Source organism: Carcharodon carcharias, chromosome 1 (assembly GCF_017639515.1).
Source record: "Carcharodon carcharias isolate sCarCar2 chromosome 1, sCarCar2.pri, whole genome shotgun sequence".
NCBI classification, from domain to species: Eukaryota; Metazoa; Chordata; class Chondrichthyes; order Lamniformes; family Lamnidae; genus Carcharodon; species Carcharodon carcharias.
The window spans coordinates 180,045,435-180,062,661 of record NC_054467.1 but is presented as its reverse complement, the minus strand read 5'-3'; the positions used below and the strand labels follow the sequence as shown (position 1 = coordinate 180,062,661).

General features: G+C 45.6%; 1 protein-coding gene across 1 annotated transcript in view; it reads right to left on the bottom strand.

The window, feature by feature from the left end:
- cspg4ba (chondroitin sulfate proteoglycan 4ba) overlaps positions 1-17,227 on the bottom strand; it is a 144,709-nt gene that overhangs the window by 64,185 nt on the left and 63,297 nt on the right. Inside the window, exon 7 of the mRNA XM_041191583.1 lies at positions 1,294-1,425. Within this exon, the coding sequence (XP_041047517.1) occupies positions 1,294-1,425 (132 nt within the window). The remainder of the gene's footprint in view (positions 1-1,293; positions 1,426-17,227) is intronic.

Below are 17,227 nucleotides of genomic sequence, written 5' to 3'. Positions count from 1 at the left end.
CTCACGATGATGTGACTTGTGCATAAATTATATTCATCTATAATTTCATTGGCAGATCAAACATATATTGAACTACTTAAAAATATATATTTCAAAAGCAAGAAAAGACATTGACTTAAAATAGCTGCCACAAGTCACCTGACATATGGTATTACAAGTTGACCAGTTTCTGGAAAACTCCAATGTGAATTACAATTCAGACTTACCACAACATTCTTTTGTTGAATTTCACGCCTGCTGATATCAAGAACTACTTCAAAAGATTTACTTAAACTGTATTGGACCTCACATTTACACTTCTATAAGGTTACCTCTTAAGCAGAGGCAGGAAGTCTACTAGGACAATAGCTATATGAAAGGTGTTTTCCTATCTCATCAAGGTAGATAATGAATCATTCAAAAGCTAATTGATGGGACATAATAGGCCATGGGACAATAGTCACAGCCAGTTCAGAAATCAGCTAATGAAATCATTATGGTGAGAGAGGTCATGTGACTGGAGTAACCATTTTTGAAATTTCTTTTAATACAGCAGGCAAGCTGCTAAAACAGGTAGTTATCTGGGAAAGCTGCTAACAAAGCAACAACAAGCTCCCTTCTATTCTCTCCCAAGTTAAAACTCTATCTCCTACAGTTTAAAAATCCAGCAGAGATAGTGAATTTCCATCGCAAGGACCCGACTTCTGGAAAAGACAGGTTACATTTAAAATATAAATTGTCTCTGGCAATTGCAGGTTTATATGCACTTCAACTCCTGAAATCTCAAGACCACTGTGGAGAAATCAGCCACAGTCACAGCTATCAACAAAGAACTCTTTTTTTTCCTTTTTGCATTGGGATTTAATTTGGCTAAGAAAGTAGCTACCAACTATAAACTTGTAATTCTGCATGCTTGTGTGTGTATGTGCGTGTTGCAAAGGGCAGATGCGGGTTTAACTTTTCAAATATTTTTATATCTTTACCGGGTGGGTTTTTAATTCAATAAGAATTTTTTTTTTAATTCGAGAAAGCCTGCAAGGCTAGCTTCTTTGCAATCAGCACGTAAATGGCTAAGCCCAGACAGTGAGTAAATTCTTTCATCCTTACATATTCACAAAAATAATCCTGTTATGGTCAGACTTGGAGTGGTAGGGGAGTCATTTTTTACCCCTCCTCACATGGCTGTTACATTTCACGTAAAAAATATTTGCAAATAAATCTGTATTTGTTTCAGTGGCAGACAATTTCATCATATGCAGCACTTCAGCAAAATATAAAATTGACCAAAACTATATTGAAGAACCGACAGCTTACCTGGAAAGACTCTTAAACCATTGTTTGCTTCCATGTTTATGACCAGTGCTCCAGCAGTAATGCTAAAGATCTGCCGTGGAGCAAAGTTCAATCCATCTGTAACCTGGAAGTTAAATCCGCCTGACATGGCTCCTATAAAAATAGAATGACAAACTGAATATATTTAAAACAGCCCAGATTCACATTAAGAAAGCAACTCTTTTAATCAGGAAGGCCCTAAAATTTCTTTAACCTCAGCACTGACACCCTCCCAAATTTCAAGGACAAGGGCACTTACACAAAGTGGGTGTGCACCTACTCTATTTATGATGTTGTTCCGGTGTTCACAATATTAGGCTAAGGATCTCAGAGCAGCATCAACTCCCATAACTGATGGTTGGAATTGCTTCGGAACAAACCCATGGAATGATACCATTGTCTTTAGGGTTTGACTCTTGAGCTCTACTTCCCCAGTTTTGTAGAAATACTTAACACTGGCTCCAAGAAAAGCTGAGCTGGTGGATAAAATCACTCTGCCTTTCCTGCCACTTATAGTGACACTAGGCGGAAGGCAGCAGATGCAAAAAGCACTTGCCCCCTGCTGCTGGAATTACTGTTTGTAGGGGTAAAGGGCTGGGGACCCATTGTAATCAGATCCTGCCCCAAATTTCAATCCAGCCAATTGCTATACTTCTCCATGCCATCCATCAGGTACTTCCAGAGTGAAGTCTTCTAAGTTAAGATTTTAAAATAATAAAAACATACAGGATTCATTTAGTAGTCCTTGCTATTTGTCTGTCATTCTATGGGTTCTTTAAGCTTGCATTTGAACACAGTGGTGCTCAATATCAGAGGGACCAATTCGAAGAAATTAATGAGCCTACGAAAAATTGAACACAGATTAAGTGTCATGGGCTAACAAAGACAAGCAGTGATTGATTCAGTTCTCTTGCATTGTTGATAGCTGTTCACCACAGAATTATTAAGTGCTAAGGAGGCATTTTAGCTCATCATCCTGCATCGCTGTAAACTCCACACCACAGCTATACTTAATCCCTCCTTTTTGTACTCTATCTTAGTCCTCTTTAATATTAAAATGATTTAGTCCTCCTCTTAAATGCTGTGCTTATCTCTAACTTGTCATTTGTGGTAATGGATTTCATCTAAATCACCCTCTTTATGCTTCTAGTGCTGATCTTAAATGAGTATCTCTTTCTTGCCAATAAAAATCTTATGTTTTTTTCCCACAAGAAAACACCAATTCACGTTTAGCTTCAAAACCTTTAATTCTATTTTGTTCATTCACGGGATGTGGGCTTCGCTGGCTGGGCCAGCATTTATTGTCCATCCCTAGTTGCTCTTGAGAAGATGGTGGTGAGCTGCTGCCTTGAACCGCTGCAGTCCATGTGGCAAAGGCACACCCACAGTGCTGTTAGGGAGGTTTTGACCCTGCGACAGTGAAGGAATGGCGATATATTTCCAAGACAAGATGGTGATTGACTTGGAGGGGAACCTCCAGGCAGTAGTGTTCCCATCATTCTGCTGCCCTTGTCCTTCTAGGTGGTAATTGTCATGGGTTTGGAAGGTGCTGTCTAAGGGGCCCTGGTGACATCCTGCAGTGCATCTTGTAGATGGTACACACTGCTGCTACTGTGCGTAGGTGGTGGAGGGAATGAATGTTTGTGGATAATATGCCAATCAAGCAGGCTGCTTTGTCCTGGATGGTGTCAATCTTCTTGAGTGTTGTGAGAGTTGCACTCATCCAGGCAAGTGGGGACTATTCCATCACGCTCCTGGCTTGTGCCTTGTAGATGGTGGACAGGCTTTGGGGGGACAGGAGGCGAGTTAATCATTGCAGGAGTCCCAGCTTCTGACCTGCTCTTGTAGCCACAGTATTTATATGGCTAGTTCAGTTCATTTTCTGGTCAATGGTAACCTCTAGGATGTTGATAGCGGGGGATTCAGTGATGGTAATGCCACCGAACATCAAACGGCGATGATTAGATTCTTTCTTTTCGGAGAGGGTCATTGTGTGGCGTGAATGTTACTTGCCAATTGTCAGCCCAAGCCTGCATATTGTCCAGGTCTTGCTGCATTTGGACATGGACTGCTTCAATACCTGAGGAATTGCGAATGATGCTGAACATTGTGCAATCATCAGTGAACATCCCCACTTCTGACCTTATGATGGAACGAAGGTCATTTATGAAGCAGCTGATGATGGTTGGGCTGAGGATACTACCCTAAGGAACAGCTGCAGTGATATCCTGGAACTGAGATGACTGACCTCCAACAACCGCAGTCATCTTCCTTTGTGCTAGGTATGACTCCAACCAGCAGAGATTCTCACTGACTTCAGTTTTGCTAGGGCTCCTTAATGCCAAACTTGGTCAAATGTGGCCTTTATGTCAAGGGCAGTCACTTTCACCTCACCTTGGGAATTCAGCTCTTTTGTCCATGTTTGAACCAAGGCTGTAATGAGGTCAGGAGCTGAGTGTCCCTGGCAGAACCCAAACTGGGTGTCAGTGAGCAGGTTATTGCTAAGCAAGTGTCGCTTGATAGCACCGTTGATGATTGAGAGTAGACTGATGGGGTGGTAATTGACTGGGTTGGATTTGTCCTGCTTTTTGTGTACAGGACATACCTGAGCAATTTTCCAAAAAGCCGGGTAGATGCCAGTGTTGTAGCTGTACTGAACAGCTTGGCTTGGGGCGTGGAAAGTTCTGGAGCACAGGTCTTCAGTACTATTGTCGGAATCTTTTCAAGCCTTTCTCTATCCGTTGCCTTCAGCCGTTACTTGATATCATGTGGAGTGAATCAATTGGCTGAAGGCTGGCATCTGTGATGTTGGGGACCTCCAGAGGAAGCCAAGATGGATCATCCACTCGGCAATTCTGGCTGAAGATTTAGCAAATGCTTCAGCCTTATCTTTTGCACTGGGCCCCTCCATCATTGAGGAAGGGGATATTTGTGGAGCCTCCTCGTCCAGTGAGTTGTTTAATTGTCCACCACCATTCACGACTGAATGTGGCAGGACCACAGAGCTTAGATCTGATCTGTTGGTTATGGGATCGTTTAGCTCTGTCTATCACTTGCTGTTTATGCTGTTTGGCATGCAAGTAGTCCTGTGTTACAACTTCACCAGATTGACACCTCATTATTAGGTATACCCTGGTGCTGCTCCTGGCATGCCCTCCTACTTCATTAATATACACCAGAACAATGTCATGTTTATGTTAAATAAACTTAAAAAAGTAATGCCAGTTTTATTTTTAAAAGCTGGATACTCATGGTTAGGTTAAGTGACTCATTGTTACATGACAGCCTCGTGACATCCTGTGCTTATCAGCACTTACCCTCTGCAGCATGAGGTTAGTTCCATTATGTATATGCTTGGCCAGTGAAGCTTAGCACAGCAAATTAACTACGTGGGGATTTTAAGATATAATTTCCTGAATACGAGATGATGGGAGGTGCCTCAGTGAGATTGTTAACCAGAAGCTGACATTTTTAGAGGCTTATGAACTCTAAGAAAATTCAAGGGTGGGTGGAACCCGAAGGCGCCATTTCAAAATGGAGAGAGGGAGGTAGCAAGGTAGAGGGAGCTGGGCAGAAAGTTTCAGGGGGCAGGAGCATGATGACTGGAGCAGTGAGAGACAAGGTCACCCCAGTGTGAAGAGGGGCCGATAGTGCATGTGTGGATGTAAAGCAGAATGAGATCATTAAGGAGAAACAAGAGAGGGGTCTGGAAAGATCTTAAAGTAAGAAAACTTGTGAAGTTGGCTTGCTGCGGTATGGTTCCAGGTGAAGTTGCAGAAGGTGGGGGCAATGGGAATGTAGTGCATTCTATATTGAGGACGTGGGCTGCAGCACTGTAGGCGGATGACCAATTAACGAGTAATTGAAAGATTGAGCTTCAAGATGACAAAAGCATGTGCGTGAGGCAGGAGCTGCTAGGAAGAAACAGATATTGCTGAAGTAGAGGGAAGTTGTTTTTATAATAGAGATGCGAGGGGGAGCAGCTGAGCTTGGAGTTCAGCACTACATCTGAAATAGCAGCTGCTCAGAGCCAAAAAGAATAGCTCAGTTTTGAAGACACTGAGCTGCAGGACAGTTTGGGTCATTTAGATCTTGCTTGATTTGCCTTTAATTTAAAGACAGAAGCAGAGCTAGATATCATCAGCATGCATTTGGAAACAGACCTAATGTTTCTCATTGATGTTGCTAAGGAGTACCAGAGTTGACCTCCTATGGAGGAAGACCAGCAAATTGGATCCTGCTTTGTGTGAACTATGAAAGAAAAGATAGTCGAGCTGTAAGTGGACTATGAGAATTAAATCCAGTGCAGGAAATCAGAATGGCTAAAGAGAATCATAGGGATGGATTTTCCCAGTTCTGGAGAGGTTGGTGGGGGGAGTGGGCAGAGGGTGGGGGGGGGTGCATTAGGATAGTTTCCCCAAGACATTCCCACCTTCAACAGAGAACAAGGTCAGGAGCCAACTCCCATGGAGGTGAGCAGCAAATTAATCCAATTAAGGGTCCACATTGGGGACATTTGGCATTGGTATTTTCCCCATGCCTATGCAGCCCCCCAATGAGTACAGAGGTTGTCAGCTCAATTAAGGTGGCCATTGAACAACAGGCAATTTGAGCCAGATGCACAGTGCCCCAGTTATGGTGTCAGAAGGAATGAAAGGTCACAGCCCCATCCATTATTAATCCTGCGGGAGGGTTTCCCCGATGACCATACCAGCATTTAGCCTCTTTATTTCATGAATTCTATGCAGGCAACTGAGGACACCTCCATGTTGAGGAACCCTCAAGTTTGACTGTCTGCCTCAGGAGTGCCCATCTCTCCTAGTGAGGCTGCTGGCCTGACATTGCTGTGGGCCCTCTGATTGGTCCTGCAGCCTGGGAAGCCCAACTGCCATGCTTAACAGGATGGTGGGTGTGGAAACTGACAGTTTGGAGGCTGCCCTCCTGAAGGTTGTGCGAGTGATTGTGCAGCCAACATGGGCAAGCTTGCTGGAAAATCCGGTACCTAAAATTCTAGAATAGTTACAGCAGAGAGGCCACTCAGCCCAGTGTATCCTCGTTAGCACTCTGCAAGAGCAACCCTGCTAGTCCTACTACTCCACCCTTTCCCTGTGGCTCTGCAATTTTTTTTCCATTCAGATCACTATGCAAATCCCTTTTGAAAGCCAAATTTGAATTCGCCTCCACCACACTCTCAAGCAGTGCGTTCCAGATTCTAATCACTCATAGCATGAACTGTTTTTCTTCATATCGCTGTTGCTTCTTTCACCAATCACCTTAAATCAGTGCCTTCTGGATCTCAACTCTTCTGCCAAAGGGAACGGATTCTCTTCATCTGCCCTGATTGGGTCAGTCATGATTTTGACTTGGGATTTATTCATGTCCATGCATTTGAATTTCACAATTTCACCTACCATTGTTCTGTGATTTTCTGCACTTTTTCCATCACATCCTTAGCAATATTGTTATACATCCCCTTCAATAGAGCATGTAGGCATTGATATTCCTCAAAAAACTAAAGGAAAATAGAAAACCAAAACTTCTCCAGTGGCAATGTTCACTGTTAGTTGGATGAATGCTAATTTATAAATACAGCAACATTACACCATGCAACTTACAATGTATTATAAATTGTTGATAGCCTGTGGCATTGCTCATGGACAAAGAAAATATACATTTTAACCAACTATCTCTCTCCTTTCCCACTCACATTGTTTTATTTAAATTTCTGTTTTTGTCTTCCATCTTTTCTATCTCTCTGTCTAATCTTCATGTGGTATCAATGTCACTCTGACCAGGTTTATTGTTCCGTTTTTTTCTTTCTGCTCCACTCATATCCCCCTCTCTTGTGTGTGACTCCAAATGCTGACCTGTGTATTTAATATCCAGCGCCTGAACTTTTCAGATGGCAGGGTCTTGCTTCCCGCCATCTGAACGTCGGCAAGGAACACATCCCTGCTGACTCTGATTGCCCCACATCCATTTCATACTCGAATGAGCATGAAGTGGCTTCAGTCTGGACTTCGGTCCCTCACTTGGGGGGGGATGTCTGGCCTTAGTCCCTTAAGCGATGGGAGCTGCAGTGGACAGAAGAGGAAGTGCATTAGGACGCCTGATACTAAGGCTGGGTAACACAGGCCCAGGTAAGTTTAAAGGGTCCCAGGATGGCCTGGGGGGCAGGAAGAAGGTGGTTGGGGTCCCATGGGAAAGGACGGGTTGGGGGCAGGAGGTCCAGAGGCCACCAGGTCTTGGGGGCCCGACTTCAGAAGTGGCTTCTGATGGAGGTGTTCCTCCACTTCCCATCCAAGATCTAACTCTGTTGATGTTTGGGCTTCGCCCATGCAAGGTCAATCCTCCTGCTGGCCTAAAATTGGAGGCTGGGCAGGAAATGGCCCTTAAGTGGCCAATAATTGGTAACTCAAGAGCCTCAAATGGGGCAAGGGGTGGCTTTCCCGTCCAAGGCCTTGCCCACCCAAGTGTAAAATCATTGCGTGGTCAGGGAAGCGGGAACCCGGAGGGAATCCCATTCCTTCAATTTCATGCGGGAGGCCTAAAAACCTGCCAACGGTGCAGGGGGGGCATAAAATTCAGGCCCAGATATATTATTTGTAAGGATGAGAGTAAGCAGTAACATGGATTGGAGGTGGAATAAGGAAAGCTATTAAAAACATCAATTCCTTGACTTCAAACTGATGAACCGTCGGGGTCACAGCATTTCACATAATTTAGTGAAAAAGCACTTCTCTTCAGAGAAGCTGGTGGGTTTGAGAAAAGAAAATTCACTCTGATCCATTTGGGAATGGGGCCTTTACATTAAGACACCTTTTTGGAGTTGAGCAAAGGGAAGCTTTATTCTGAATTGGCTGTGTTGTAACTGTTTTGAGAATGTTTAACACTGATAATGGATACCAAGAGAATATGGGGTGCTGGTGCCACTTCTGCGCACTATCGGGTCCCTCTATTCGCGGAGTGAGAGTTGTGTCCGCATTCTTGGCGTTAAGTCAATTCGTTGAAGATGGGCATTGGACTCCAAGGGTGCATCTTGTTTCCACTCCTCTCCGTGATTTTCATGGGCAGGATATCAAGGCACAGCCGAGGTACAGAGAGTATCTAGTTTGGGGGCTTGAGGGCGGCATCGCTGTTGTTTACAGATGATGTTGTGCTTCTTGTCTGATCTGACTGCAATCTCCAGGTTGCCTCGAATGTTTCGTTGCCAAGTATGATGCGTCTGGGATGTGAATCAGCACCTTCAAATCTGAGGTCATGGTTGTCTCCCAGAAAAGAGTGGCTTGCTCTCTCCAGGTGAGTGGGAAACAGCTTTCCTTAGTGGAGGAGTTCAAGTATCTTGTGATCTGTTCACGAGTGATGGCAAGGGGAGCGTGAGATTGACCAGCAGATCAGTGCAGCAGGCACTCTACCAGTCCATAGTGGTGAAGCAGGAGCTGAGTTTTAGGACAAAGCTGTCGGTCAACTGGTTAATCTATGTCCCCATCCTCACCTATGGTCATGAACTATGGATAATGATTGAAAGGATTGTGGGTACCAGGGTCGCTGGACATACTCTCCGGGACAGGGTGAGGAGTTCGGAATTCCAGGACAGCCTCGGAGTAGAGACATGCTCATTTGGTTCCAGAGGCGCCAGCTGAGGTGGTTTGGGCATCTGATAAGGATGCCCCCTGGTAAGCTCCTGCTGGAGCTGTACCAGCACAGCCCACTGGGTGGAGACCTCAAGGTCGACCCAGGATACGCTGGAGGGATTACATCTCTCAGGTGGCCTGGGAACGGCTCGGAATCCCCCAGGAGGAGCTGAAATCTGTGGCTGAGGAAAGGGAAGTCTGATCAGCTGTGCTCGGCTTACTGCCACCCCAACCCTCACCAGGAGAAGTGATGTGAAAATGGATGGATGGATGGATACCAAGATAGGAAAGTAATAGATACTTGACAGTACAGTTCCTCATCTTGATGAGCACAAAATTTCAAATTAACGTAACATATATTATCTATATATTTTGGTAAGACCAGCAGACTATAATTTTTGACAGGAGAAAGTAAGTTCGGATTTAATCATTTGCCATATTATGATTAAATTGTTTAAAATGTTTATTCATCAACTACATTTTAGGAGAAAAAACATGACAGTGTATGCGCTATAAAAGCATTTTACTGTTCCATTAATATATGTTAAATTGTGAAAGTAACTCACTCAGCAGTCAGCCCACTTGTGGAACACAAATCATCTCCCACAGGTTTTCATAAATGTGTCATCTATTCTATTTAGGATCAGGATTTCCCCCAATTTAAAGGCAAGATTCTCCAATGCAGCAGTCACAGGCCAAAAGGAATACTCCAATAGATTGTAATTAACAAAGTCTAATTACCCAAGATTCTTGAACTTACCGTAGGCTTTTGCAGTAATTAAAATATGGAAATAATAACATTAATTTTATTTGTTAAAGATATTTACACCATAAATCAGGAAAATTAGAGATTGTTTAAATTCTTTTAATGAACTATGATTTAACAAAAAATTCACTTCTAGTGCAGGATAGATAAAGACTCAAAATGCCGATTAGATAAGTAACCATTTTGTTGATGGAAAAACATATTGTGGAAAATTATCGCCACTTTGTTGTCTTGCAGCTGGTATTTTTAAACTAATGGAGAAAATAATCCTGGAGTAGTAATTCCCTCTGAAAGTGCCTGGAAATTCAACTGAAAGCATATGAATCAAAACACTCCAATGCAAATGTAATGTGAAAATTAAAAAGAAAAAAAGACAGCAAATGCTGGATATCTGAAACAAAAACAGAAAATACCAGGAAAATACAGCAGGTGAAAAACCTACTTATTCACCTCTGTCCTCATCATTGTCCAAAGGCCCATATCTATATCTCCTCTACAAAGGGGAGAGTGCAAGAGGAAGACCCTGGGACAGTCAGTCAACAGTACCTAGAGAAGAGTGCGAGAGGGAGACCCTTGGACAAGCAGTCAGCAGCACCTAGAGGAAAGTGCGAGAGGAGGACCCCAAGCCAGGCAGTCAGCAGAACTTAGAGAAGAACAGAGGACCTATAAAAACAGCGCGGCAAGCAGCAAGAGTTCAAGAGCAGAGGTGACTAAGGAAGTTGCGTGAGGAGGGAGGAGTTACTCCTTTTCTTTTCTACCTTTCCTCAGAAAGAAGAGCAACGGCCTTGGTATGTAGGGCCTTAGTGAGTAAATTAGAAAAAGATAGTATTTTTAAACAAGTAGCTATACTTGGATTTAACTGAGAAGTGCCAGGAATAAGGGAAATTTAGGGCTAATATAATTAAGTTATATAAATAATCCAGAGTAGAATAAAAATAACATAAGGGAAGTAGAATTAAGACACGGCATGGCAGCGCAGTCAAGTGGAATGTGTGACCTGTAATATGTGCCAAGTCATGGACGCTACTGGTGTCCTAGATGACCAAATGTGCAGGAAGTGCTGCCAACTGCAGAAACTTGAGCTCCAGCTTTCAGAGCTTGAGCGGCGGTTGGAGTCACTGTGGCACATCCGCGAGGCTAAGAGCTACATGGACAGCATGTTCGGAGAGGTGGTCACGCTGCAACTTAAGGGCCGGGAGACAGAGAGGGAATGGGTGACCACCAGGCAGTTCAAGAGAAGTAGGGAGGTAGTGCAGGAGGCCCCTGGGGTCCTGCTCACAAATCGGTTTCCTCTTTTGGAAGCTGGTTCCTCAGAAGAGTGCAGGCCGAGCCAAGTTTCTGGCACCATGAGCAGCTCGGCTGTACAGGAGGGGAGGAAGAAGAAAGAAAGAGCAATAGTAATAGGGGATTCATTAGTTAGAGGAACAGACAGGTGTTTCTGTGGATGTAGGCATGACCCCAAGGTGGTATGTTGCCTCCCTGGTGCCAGAGTCAAGGATGTCACAGAGTGGTTACAGGACATTCTTCTGTGGGAGAGTGAACAGCCAGAGATTGTGGTCCACATTGGTACCAATGACTTGGGTAGCAAGGGGGATGTGGTCCTGCAATCAGAATTTAGGAAGCTAGGTAGAAAATTTGCAAGCAGGACCTCAAATGTAGTAATATCTGGATTACTGCCAGTGCCACGTGCCAGTGAATACAGAAATAGGATGATAAGGCATATGAATACGTGGCTGGAAAGATGGTGCAGGAGGGAGTGCTTTAGATTCCTGGGACACTGGGACTGGCTTTGGGGGAGATGGCACCTATACCAGCCGGACGGGTTGCACCTGATCTGAAGACTGAGTTTCTTGCGGAGTGTTTTGCTGGTGCTGTTGGCAGGGTTTTAAACTAACTCGGCAGGGGTTTGAGAACTAAGAGAAAATATTAGAGGAATACCAGGGTGCACAAACTACTGGGAGGGACAGATAGCACCAGTATAGAGAATAGTAAATTAATAGATAAAGTTGGGGTGAAGGAGAAAGTAACAAAATGTAAATCAAGGTAACTATGCATGAATGTGAATGCACGGTGTATAGCAAATAAGATTGAGGAGTTACAGGCGCAGATTGTATGATGTTGTGGTGATAACAGAGATCTGGCTCAAGGAAGGGCAGAACTGGGTGCTAAATATTCCTGGCTACAAGGCGTTCAGAAAACATAGGAAAGGAAGGAAAGAAGAAGGGGTGGTGGTATTGGTTAAGGAGAGCATTGCAGTGCTGCAGAAGGAGGACATCCCAGAGGGTTCAAGGACAGAATCAATTTGGCTAGAGCTAAGGAATAAAAAGTGTGCAATTACATTGCTTGCTGTAGTCTATAGACCGCCAACTAGTGAGAAGGACGTAGAAGAACAAATCTGCAGGGAAATTGCAGAGAGTTGCAAGCATTATAGAGTAGTTATAATGGGTGACTTTAATTACCCAAATGTAGACTGGGACAGTGCTAGCGTAAAGGGCAAAGAGGGGCAAAAGTTCCTAGATTGTGTTTAGGAGAATTTTCTACAGCAGTGTGTCCAATCCAACAAGAAAAGACACACTGTTGGACCTGATTCTTGGAAATGAGTTGGGTCAAGTAGATCAAGTATCAGTGGGGTGACATTTAGGATACAGTGATCATTGTAATGTGTGTTTTAGGATGATGATAGAAAAGGATGATAGGCAATCCAAAGCAAGAATAATTAACTGGACATAAAAACAAAAAAACTGCGGATGCTGGAAATCCAAAACAAAAACAGAATTACCTGGAAAAACTCAGCAGGTCTGGCAGCATCGGCGGAGAAGAAAAGAGTTGACGTTTCGAGTCCTCATGACCCTTCGACAGAACTTGAGTTCGAGTCCAGGAAAGAGCTGAAATATAAGCTGGTTTAAGGTGTGTGTGTGGGGGGCGGAGAGATAGAGAGACAGAGAGGTGGAGGGGGTTGGTGTGGTTGTAGCGACAAACAAGCAGTGATAGAAGCAGAATATCAAAAGATGTCAACAACAATAGTACAATAGAACACATAGGTGTTAAAGATAAAGTTGGTGATATTATCTAAACGAATGTGCTAATTAAGAATGGATGGTAGGGCACTCAAGGTATAGCTCTAGTGGGTTTTTTTTTTATTTTATATAATGGAAATAGGTGGGAAAAGGAAAATCTTTATAATTTATTGGGAAAAAAAAAGAGAAGGGGGAAACAGAAAGGGGGTGAGGATGGGGGAGGGGACTCACGACCTAAAGTTGTTGAATTCAATATTCAGTCCGGAAGGCTGTAAAGTCCCTAGTCGGAAGATGAGGTGTTGTTCCTCCAGTTTGCGTTGGGCTTCACTGGAACAATGCAGCAAGCCAAGGACAGACATGTGGGCAAGAGAGCAGGGTGGAGTGTTAAAATGGCAAGCGACAGGGAGGTTTGGGTCATTCTTGCGGACTGACCGCAGGTGTTCTGCAAAGCGGTCGCCCAGTTTACGTTTGGTCTCTCCAATGTAGAGGAGACCACATTGGGAGCAACGAATGCAGTAGACTAAGTTGGGGGAAATGCAAGTGAAATGCTGCTTCACTTGAAAGGAGTGTTTGGGTCCTTGGACGGTGAGGAGAGAGGAAGTGAAGGGGCAGGTGTTGCATCTTTTGCGTGGGCAAGGGGTTGTGCCATAGGAGGGGGTTGAGGAGTAGGGGGTGATGGAGGAGTGGACCAGGGTGTCCCGGAGGGAGCGATCCCTACGGAATGCCGATAAGGGGGGTGAAGGGAAGATGTGTTTGGTAGTGGCATCATGCTGGAGTTGGCGGAAATGGCGGAGGATGATCCTTTGAATGCGGAGGCTGGTGGGGTGATAAGTGAGGACAAGGGGGACCCTATCATGTTTCTGGGAGGGAGGAGAAGGAGTGAGGGCGGATGCGCGGGAGATGGGCCGGACACAGTTGAGGGCCCTGTCAACGACCGTGGGTGGAAAACCTCGGTTAAGGAAGAAGGAGGACATGTCAGAGGAACTGTTTTTGAATGTAGCATCATCGGAACAGATGCGACGGAGGCGAAGGAACTGAGAGAATGGGATGGAGTCCTTACAGGAAGTGGGGTGTGAGGAGCTGTAGTCGAGATAGCTGTGGGTGTCGGTGGGTTTGTAATGGATATTGGTGGACAGTCTATCACCAGAGATTGAGACAGAGAGGTCAAGGAAGGGAAGGGAAGTGTCAGAGATGGACCACGTGAAAATGATGGAGGGGTGGAGATTGGAAGCAAAATTAATAAATTTTTCCAAGTCCTGACGAGAGCATGAAGCAGCACCGAAATAATCATCGATGTACCGGAGAAAGAGTTGTGGAAGGGGGCCGGAGTAGGACTGCAACAAGGAATGTTCCACATACCCCATAAAGAGACAGGCATAGCTGGGGCCCATGCGGGTACCCATAGCCACACCTTTTATTTGGAGGAAGTGAGAGGAGTTGAAGGAGAAATTGTTCAGCGTGAGAACAAGTTCAGCCAGACGGAGGAGAGTAGTGGTGGATGGGGATTGTTCGGGCCTCTGTTCGAGGAAGAAGCTAAGGGCCCTCAGACCATCCTGGTGGGGGATGGAGGTGTAGAGGGATTGGACGTCCATGGTGAAGAGGAAGCGGTAGGGGCCAGGGAACTGGAAATTGTTGATGTGACGTAAGGTGTCAGAGGAATCACGGATGTAGGTGGGAAGGGACTGGACAAGGGGAGAGAGAAGGGAGTCAAGATAACGAGAAATGAGTTCTGTGGGGCAGGAGCAAGCTGAGACGATCGGTCTACCGGGGCAGTTCTGTTTGTGGATTTTGGGTAGGAGATAGAAGCGGGCCGTCCGAGGTTGGGCAACTATCAGGTTGGAAGCTGTGGGAGGGAGATCCCCAGAGGAGATGAGGTCAGTGACAGTCCTGGAAACAATGGCTTGATGTTCAGTGGTGGGGTCATGGTCCAGGGAGAGGTAGGAGGAAGTGTCTGCGAGTTGACGCTCAGCCTCCGCGTGGTAGAGGTCAGTGCGCCAGACAACAACAGCACCACCCTTGTCAGCGGGTTTGATGACAATGTCAGGGTTGGACCTGAGAGAATGGAGTGCAGTAAGTTCAGAGAGAGACAGGTTAGAATGGGTGAGAGGAGCAGAGAAATTGAGACGACTAATGTCGCGCCGACAGTTCTCAATGAAAAGATCGAGAGAAGGTAAGAATCCAGAGGGAGGGGTCCAGGTGGAGGGAGAATATTGAAGATGGGTAAAAGGATCCGTTGAACTGGGAGAGGACTCCTGCCCAAAGAAGTGAGCCCGGAGACGAAGACGGCGGAAGAAGAGTTCAGTATCATGCCGAGCCCGAAATTCATTGAGGTGAGGGCGTAAGGGTATGAAACTAAGTCCTTTGCTGAGCACTGAACGTTCAGCATCGGAGAGGGGAAGGTCAGGGGGTATAGTGAATACACGGCTGGGGTTGGGATTGGAAGATGGGGTGGGGACGGAGGGACAGGCAGGGGTGGAGGGTCCTAGATGGGTGTTGGTGTCGATGAGTTGTTGGAGCTTGCGTTCCTTAGCACTTGAGAGAAAGAGAAAAAGTTTCTTGTTGAGGCGTCGGATGAGCCGAAGGATAAAATGAAACTGGGGGCACGCGCAGCTTTGAAAAAGGGTACGGCGGTGCTGCTGGAGGGAGAGGTCGAGTGTGTTCATATGGCGGCGCATGGCCATGTGGGGTAAGTCGGAGACGGAGACAGTCACTGAGAAAGGAGATATGGCTGTGAAAGCGGGTTTTAGTAAACACCTTGTCAAACACTAGGAGAGAAATGGAAAGCAATGAAGGTGAACAAGGCAACAGAGAAATCCGGAAATCTTGTCGCAGAGAGGAACAGAACTTCTTCAAGGAGGTAGGCATTTCTTGAAGAGCAGTGGCAGTCAATTAAACACAGAGATAAAAACAAAAAAACTGCGGATGCTGGAAATCCAAAACAAAAACAGAATTACCTGGAAAAACTCAGCAGGTCTGGCAGCATCGGCGGAGAAGAAAAGAGTTGACGTTTCGAGTCCTCATGACCCTTCGACAGAACTTGAGTTCGAGTCCAGGAAAGAGCTGAAATATAAGCTGGTTTAAGGTGTGTGTGTGGGGGGCGGAGAGATAGAGAGACAGAGAGGTGGAGGGGGTTGGTGTGGTTGTAGCGACAAACAAGCAGTGATAGAAGCAGAATATCAAAAGATGTCAACAACAATAGTACAATAGAACACATAGGTGTTAAAGATAAAGTTGGTGATATTATCTAAACGAATGTGCTAATTAAGAATGGATGGTAGGGCACTCAAGGTATAGCTCTAGTGGGTTTTTTTTTTTATTTTATATAATGGAAATAGGTGGGAAAAGGAAAATCTTTATAATTTATTGGGAAAAAAAAAAGAGAAGGGGGAAACAGAAAGGGGGTGAGGATGGGGGAGGGGACTCACGACCTAAAGTTGTTGAATTCAATATTCAGTCCGGAAGGCTGTAAAGTCCCTAGTCGGAAGATGAGGTGTTGTTCCTCCAGTTTGCGTTGGGCTTCACTGGAACAATGCAGCAAGCCAAGGACAGACATGTGGGCAAGAGAGCAGGGTGGAGTGTTAAAATGGCAAGCGACAGGGAGGTTTGGGTCATTCTTGCGGACAGACTTTCGGGCTCGGCATGATACTGAACTCTTCTTCCGCCGTCTTCGTCTCCGGGCTCACTTCTTTGGGCAGGAGTCCTCTCCCAGTTCAACGGATCCTTTTACCCATCTTCAATATTCTCCCTCCACCTGGACCCCTCCCTCTGGATTCTTACCTTCTCTCGATCTTTTCATTGAGAACTGTCGGCGCGACATTAGTCGTCTCAATTTCTCTGCTCCTCTCACCCATTCTAACCTGTCTCTCTCTGAACTTACTGCACTCCATTCTCTCAGGTCCAACCCTGACATTGTCATCAAACCCGCTGACAAGGGTGGTGCTGTTGTTGTCTGGCGCACTGACCTCTACCACGCGGAGGCTGAGCGTCAACTCGCAGACACTTCCTCCTACCTCTCCCTGGACCATGACCCCACCACTGAACATCAAGCCATTGTTTCCAGGACTGTCACTGACCTCATCTCCTCTGGGGATCTCCCTCCCACAGCTTCCAACCTGATAGTTGCCCAACCTCGGACGGCCCGCTTCTATCTCCTACCCAAAATCCACAAACAGAACTGCCCCGGTAGACCGATCGTCTCAGCTTGCTCCTGCCCCACAGAACTCATTTCTCGTTATCTTGACTCCCTTCTCTCTCCCCTTGTCCAGTCCCTTCCCACCTACATCCGTGATTCCTCTGACACCTTACGTCACATCAACAATTTCCAGTTCCCTGGCCCCTACCGCTTCCTCTTCACCATGGACGTCCAATCCCTCTACACCTCCATCCCCCACCAGGATGGTCTGAGGGCCCTTAGCTTCTTCCTCGAACAGAGGCCCGAACAATCCCCATCCACCACTACTCTCCTCCGTCTGGCTGAACTTGTTCTCACGCTGAACAAT